Source organism: Caloenas nicobarica, chromosome 30, assembly GCF_036013445.1.
Source record: "Caloenas nicobarica isolate bCalNic1 chromosome 30, bCalNic1.hap1, whole genome shotgun sequence".
NCBI classification, from domain to species: Eukaryota; Metazoa; Chordata; class Aves; order Columbiformes; family Columbidae; genus Caloenas; species Caloenas nicobarica.
Window position 1 is genome coordinate 2,332,654 of NC_088274.1, and position 7,268 is coordinate 2,339,921.

At 54.0% G+C, this 7,268-nt stretch overlaps 1 protein-coding gene across 1 annotated transcript; it reads right to left on the reverse strand.

Annotated features, from left to right (window-relative positions):
• Window positions 1-5,275: 5,275 nt before the first annotated feature.
• LOC135999854 (olfactory receptor 14A16-like) lies at window positions 5,276-6,064 on the reverse strand. Its single transcript, XM_065653427.1, has one exon. The coding sequence runs from the start codon at window positions 6,062-6,064 to the stop codon at window positions 5,276-5,278; it is 789 nt and encodes a 262-aa protein (XP_065509499.1).
• Window positions 6,065-7,268: the final 1,204 nt, after the last annotated feature.

A 7,268-nucleotide genomic window follows, 5' to 3' on the forward strand; every position in this document is an offset into this window, starting at 1 on the left:
ATCGCGCACCCAAGGTTCTCACGGTGTGTCTGAAGAGGTTTGAAGCTTTCACCGGCGACAAGATCAGCAAGGTGTGTACACAACTGGAGGGCAACGTTCTCTTCCTGGAGGGGGTTTCCCAAAGCCAGACGTTCTGTCACAAGCAGCTCTTGTTGAGATTTCTACGTTCCCTTCTGGGGACAGTTCCCATGGGAAGACAAGCGTGTCCTCTGCTCCCACAGAGCTGCTTTGGCCCAGGTCTGTTTCCTGCCACCCAAAAGGTGACATCTTGCTTTAGGGAAAACCAAGCGTTGGTGATTCCAAACGATGCATTTCTACACCTCTGGCCCTTAGTCTTGGAAGGCTGTGTCCTCAAGTGTTTCGTGATCATTGCTGAGCCCTCCTGGTCTCTCTGTAGGTTGTGGAGTATCCCCAGTACCTGGATCTTCGCCCGTACATGTCTCGGGCAGCCGGAGAACCGCTCCTCTACTCCTTATACGCTGTCCTGGTGCATGGAGGTGGCAGCTGCCGTGCAGGACACTACTTCTGCTACATCAAGGTGAAAAGCAACTTCCTTCTGAACAAGGGAAAAATGTATCCTGGGGAAAACCACCTTCCCCTGCCGTGTTCTGGCAGCCAAGGATCTGAGGGGAGAAGGTTTCCTCAGGGGCTGGATCGGATTTGTTTTGGAACACTCCTGGTTCGGCAGCTTTTGGCTTGTATTTTTGTGGAGGAGCTGTGCCGTTCATCTCCTGATATCGACACTTTTCTTTGCAGGCCAGCGATGGACTGTGGTACCAGATGAACGACGAGTCTGTGGTTCTTTGCAACATCGACACAGTTCTCAGGCAGCAAGCATATTTACTGTTTTACATCAGGTAATCACAAGTTTTAAGCTGTGTTCAGAATACATTTCCTTTTCCTGGCTTTGCTATTTTTCTTCAGATCCTCTGGAGTGTTTCTGTCATAGCTGACAATTACCACCTGTATCGTTCAGCCCAATCAAATTTCCCATTTGTGGTCTTAGTTACATATTCTCTCTGTCATATAAAGTGCTCCAAGAAAATGCCTGAACTCAGAGGAGGCTGCAAGAACAGCCCTCAGCAGAGATCCCTCTTTTTTCCCCAGGTGCTCTGATTTGAAAGTTGGACAAATGACTTCTTCCTCACCGGCACCATCACACGCCCTTTCCCTCCTCAGTCAGTGGGCGGTCGGCAGCAAGCAGGTGGGTTCTGTGGGACCGCAGTGTCTGCCCTGTAGGACTAAGGTGGCTGTGGGGAGGTGGTCAGGGCACCAGATGGACAGCAGGTTTCTTTCAGGGATCTTGTCAGCGCTCTCTTTTCCCTCCCACACAGCAGCTTTCTGCACAGTTGCAGCACGGCTCCCTGTCCCAGCATCCCACCTGCATCCATCCCATTTGTCCTCCTTGGCCCCTCTGCAGCCTCCTGGAGCCTTTGGGAGGCCCTTAGTTGTCCCCTCAAAGCTTCTGGGGGTTCCCCACTGGTGGGTCCTGTCAGGAGGAAAGGGCAGGAGCTTCTCACAGCTTTCTTTGCAGGACATGGCGGGGGGCATGGAGGACTCTGCAGAGGACAGCAGCTCCTCCACACCAGCCAGCAGCAGCCAGCAAAGCCGGGCAGGTGCCCGGGAGGCAGCTGCGGGCCGGCCGTGCCCCATCTGGCCAGGCAGGGTCAACAGCAGCTCCTCCGTGGGTTCCTGCTTGCGTCGCTTCTTCCACGGCTGCGTCAGGCTGGTGTCCAGAAGGAAAGCTGCGTGCCCCCTGCGCTGTCACCCCCGTGACCGTGTGCCCCACACTGCGCGAGAGGGCAGCAGCAAAGAGGAGCGGGGATTCAGCCCTTCTGCCCACTGCCAGGAGAACGGTGCCAGGGAGAGGGCCCGGAGCAGATCCCGGCAGTGGGGCAACCATCTCCGCAGCTGGGCTGTGGACACCACGGACTACGAACATTCAGACGGGTAGAGGGGGAGAACCAGTCCCCTGAGCTGTGACCGCACTCACAGGGATGAGGCAGCTCTAAGACCCTCCAGCAGCAGCTCCCAGTCTGCACCAGCACCTGCAGTGCCCTCCAGCAGCAGCTCCCAGTCTGCACCAGCACCTCCAGTGCCCTCCAGCAGCAGCTCCCAGTCCGTTCCTGCCCCCAGAGCTGCTCAGGAGCAAACCCGGCCAAGGCAGAGAGATCGGAGCAGATCCCCATGGCGGGGCTGTGATCTCCGCAGCCGGTTTTTGGAGATCACGGACCAGCATCGCTCAGTGAGGAGGACAAGGAGCTGGAGAACAAGTCCTCCATGCTGTGACCAAGCCCTAAGGGATGATGCAGCTCCAGGACCCTCCAGCAGCAGCTCCCAGTCTGTTCCTGCCCCCAGAGCTGCTCAGGAGCAAACCCGGCCAAGGCAGAGAGATCGGAGCAGATCCCCGCGGCGGTGCTATGATGTCCACATCCAGTTTGTGGAAATCACGGACTGTGACCCCTCAGCACACAGGGGGAGGAGGAGGAGGAGCACGAAGGCTTCAGTGCCCCGGAGTTACAAATCAGAAAAACAGCCAGTGGTGACAGAGGCAGATTGCAGCCTGGGATGAGGGAGGACACAGCGTCTGAAGCCTGTGATGCCAGAGAGGAGAAGGAAGAGTCCGGGAAGCACCAAAGCTGCCCCAGCAGGGACCAAGCTGCCCCAAGGGCACCAGCAGCCAGTGCTGCCTCTGGCCAGGAAGAGCTCAGAGAGCCCTTCCAGAGCCAGGGGCAGCTCTGCCGGCCGGCCCGCCTGCCCACAGGCCCCTCGAGGAGAAGCTGCTTCTGCGTCCCATGGCTGGGATCCCTTCTCAGAAACACTCCCTGTGCACCAGCAGGCCGATAAGACAAAGCCACGATTAAAACCAAACTCCTGTTGGCCTTGCGTGTGTCATTGATGGGCTGTTTGCTTCTCTGTGGGTTTTGGGGAAATTGGTGAAATCCCTATTCTGAGAAGTCTCTGTGATGAGGTTTTGGGAGCTGTGTGCTGCGTGTTCCCATCTTGCCCTCTCTTCTGTTTCAATGTGGAGGTCGAGCAGGTCACTGTCCTGCTCAAGGCCAGGTGAACCAGGGGAGGCTGTTCAAGGCCTTCACCCACCTTTGCATCACCCTCAAAAGAGCTAAAATCGCATTCTACAGGAGGACGAGTCCAACCCCCTTCCCAGGGACAGAGGCAGGCTGACCAACCTGCAATTCTCCCCATGCTTGTTCTTGCCTTTCTTGAACATGGCTTTGATGTCTGCCTTTTCCAAAGACCCCAGAACCTTTCTAATTACCCTGATTCTTATGAGAGCACAATCCAGAATCACGGGCAAGTGTGACGTAGCAGACAGCAGCACTTGCAATGAGCTTGTCCAAGGCAGCTGAGATCAGTCTCACTGGGCCTGTGTTGTTGGTTCCTGGAGTCACACACAGAAATCACAGAATCACAGAATGTTAAGGATTGGAAGGGACCTGAAAAGATCATCTAGTCCAATCCCCCTGCCAGGGCAGGATCACCTAGGTGAGGTTACACAGGAAGGCGTCCAGGTGGGTTTTGAATGTCTCCAGAGAAGGAGACTCCACAACCTCCCTGGGAAGCCTGTTCCAGTGTTCCATCACCCTCACTGAGAAGAAGTTTCTTCTCAAATTTAAGTGGAACCTCTTGTGTTCCAGCTTGAACCCATTACCCCTTGTCTTACTGTTGGTTGTCACCGAGAAGAGCCTGGCTGCATCCTCGTGACACCCACCCTTTATACATTTATAAACATTGATGAGGTCACCCTTCAATCTCCTCTTCCCCAAGCTAAAGAGACCCAGCTCCCTCAGCCTTTCTTCATAAGGGAGATGCTCCACTCCCTTAATCATCTTTGTGGCCCTGCGCTGGACTCTCTCCAGCAGTTCCCTGTCCTTCTTGAGCTGAGGGGCCCAGAACTGGACACAATATTCCAGATGAGGTCTCACCAGGGCAGAGTAGAGGGGAAGGAGAACCTCTCTCGACCTACTAACCACCCCCCTTCTAATACACCCCAGGATGCCATTGGCCTTCTTGGCCACAAGGGCACAGTGCTGGCTCGTGGTCATCCTGCTGTCCACCAGGACCCCCAGGTCCCTTTCCCCACACTGTACTCTAATAGGTCATTCCCCAACCTATACTAGAACCTGGGGTTGTTCCTGCCCAGATGCAAGACTCTACACTTGCCCTTGTTATATTTCATTAAACTTTTCCCTGCCCAACCCTCTAGCCTGTCCAGATCTCGCTGGATGGCAGCACAGCCCTCTGGCATGCCAGCCACTCCTCCCAGCTTGGTGTCGTCAGCAAACTTGCTGATAGTACACTCAATTCCCTCATCCAAGTCATTGATTAATATATTGAATAACACTGGTTCCATAATACTGCTCACGTACATGATGTGCATGCTCACATCTCCTCTGTACAATGCAAACATGGACTGCTGATCTGCTCATTCAGGAACAAATTCTCCAAGCTGCTGTGACAGCCCAGGGCTGGCAATGGTGGCTGTGAGGGCCAGTGCATGACAATTACCCTGGGGCAGCTTCCTCAGGGTGTCCAGCGCACATGACACAGCCCAGACCCTGCTCTGCTGGTCCTGCAGGTCTCTGGCAGGAGGCCTGGTTGTGAGAGGACTCTGCTGAATGCCCCAAACCTGCAGGCCTACAGTTTTTCGCTTTTTCAATCTGTCAGTCACTGTAATGGGAATGTTCTTGAGAGAAACTTTGTAGGAAGACATAAACCTTCAGGCCCTGCCCTGAGGAGATCACCTTGCCATCTGGAAAGGCTGCTCTGAGGCCAGCTCTGTCACAGCAGTGCCCATTGCCTGTCCCTGCCTGCGCTCACAGGACTCACACACAGCAGGACGGTGACCAGGCTGCCAGAGCACTCAGGCCTTGCAACAACACAAGGGATGAGAAGGAGAGTGTGGGAGTGGAACGAGAACAGCTCTGGAAGGCCAAGCGCTGGTGCTCCCTGGCAGTGCTGCCAGGCTGGACTCTTTTCCCCTCCACCCATGCACAGGAACTGTCCCTGCAGCTCAAAATAGGCCTTGGAGGAAGAATCTCAGAGAAAAAATTCAATGCAGAGCCCTTTATTTTGTGTAAATATTCAGAGAACATGGGTCCATATTTATACAGCCAGTGGTTTGAAAAGGAAAAGCAGAGAATGAATTAGAAAGGAGATGACAAAAACATAATGACTGATTAAAAAATAAACACCACCAACACATACACACACACAAGACTGGGCCTGTAATGAGTTACATTAGAACTGTTATCTGTTAAAGAGAAGATGACGCGTAGTTTATTCTTTTTGAAAAGCATCCCGCCATTAGTTTCCACAGGGCACCCTTGAGCTCCTGGTTCCTCATGCTGTAGATGAGGGGGTTCACTCCTGGAGGCACCAAAGAGTACAGAACAGACACCATCAGATCCAGTGAAGGGGAGGAGATGGAGGGGGGCTTCAGGTGGGCAAATATGGCAGTGCTGACAAACAGGAAGACCACGGCCAGGTGAGGGAGGCACGTGGAAAAGGCTTTGTGCTGTCCCTGCTCAGAGGGGATCCTCAGCACGGCCCTGAAGATCTGCACATAGGACAGCACGATGAACACAAAACACATAAAAACTAGAAAGCCACTAATAACAATAAGCCCAAGTTCCCTGATGTAGGCATCTGAGCAGGAGAGCTTGAGGATCCTGGGGATTTCACAGAAGAACTGGTCCAGGGCATTGCCCTTGCAGAGCGGCAGTGAAAATGTACTGACCGTGTGCAGCAAGGAATAGAGAAACCCAGTGGCCCAGGCAGCTGCTGCCATGTGGACACAAGCTCTGCTGCCCAGGAGGGTCCCGTAGTGCAGGGGTTTGCAGATGGCAATGTAGCGGTCGTAGGACATGACTGTGAGAAGAGAATATTCTGTTGCAATCAAGAAGGAAAGCAGAAATATCTGTGCAACACAACCCAAGTAGGAGATGGCCCTGATGTCCCACAGGGAATTTGCCATTGAATTCGGAACAGTGGTGGAGATGAAGCCCAGGTCGAGGAGGGAAAGGTTGAGGAGGAAGAAGTACATGGGGGTGTGGAGGTGCTGGTCACAGGCTATGGTGGTGATGATGAGGCCGTTGCCCAGGAGGGCAGCCAGGTAGATGCCCAGGAAGAGCCAGAAGTGCAAGAGCTGCAGCTCCCAGCTTGCTCCTCCCTGCTTGGTGTCATCAGCAAACTTGCTGATAGTACACTCAATTCCCTCATCCAAGTCGTTGATGAATATATTGAATAATATTGGTCCCAGAACTGACCCTTGAGGCACTCCACTCGATACAGGCCTCCAACCAGACTCCGCCCCATTGACCACGACTCTCTGGCTTCTCTCCTTCAGCCAGTTTGCGGTCCACCTCACTACCCGATCATCCAGTCCACACTTCCTCAGTTTTGCTGTGAGGATGCTGTGGGAGACGGTGTCAAATGCTTTGCTGAAGTCAAGGTAGACCACATCCACTGCTCTGCCATCGTCAATCCACCTTGTTACGTCTTCATAAAAGGCTATGAGGTTGGTCAAACACGACTTCCCCTTGGTGAAGCCATGTTGACTGTCCCTGATGACCCTCTTATCCTTGATATGTCTTAAGATGGCACCAAGGATAAGGTGTTCCATCACTTTCCCAGGGATGGAGGTGAGGCTGACCGGTCTATAGTTGCCCGGGTCCTCCTTCTTACCCTTTTTGAAGACCGGAGTGACATTTGCTTTCCTCCAGTCCTCAGGCACCTCTCCCGTTTCCCAAGACTTGGCAAAGATGATGGAGAGCGGTCCAGCAATGACTTCAGCCAGCTCCCTCAGCACCCGCGGGTGCATCCCATCTGGACCCATGGATTTATGGATGTCCAGATTGCTTAACTAGGTCCCTAACCCAGTCCTCATCAACTGAGGCAAACTCCTCCATTGCCCTGCCTTCCTCTGGGGCCTCAGGGGTACGGGGCTCCTCAGGACAGCCTCCGGCTGTCAGGGTTCTGTCAGGTGTCCACATCTGAGCTGGCCTCATGGACTCCTTATGCACCCAGGGATGCTCACAGACAGAGTCTGTCCCTTTCACACACAGAGGCAGGAGTCACAGTGTCTCTCTGGCCTCCTGTTGCCACTCCCAAGGGACGGGAGACACCTCAGCCCTGTGGTGTGTCACCCTGCTCTGCACTCATCTGAGATGTCCCACATCATGAGGAATGGACACGGGGACCTCAGTTCAAGGAAGCACATCCCAGGGCTGCATTCGGGTGATTTCCCA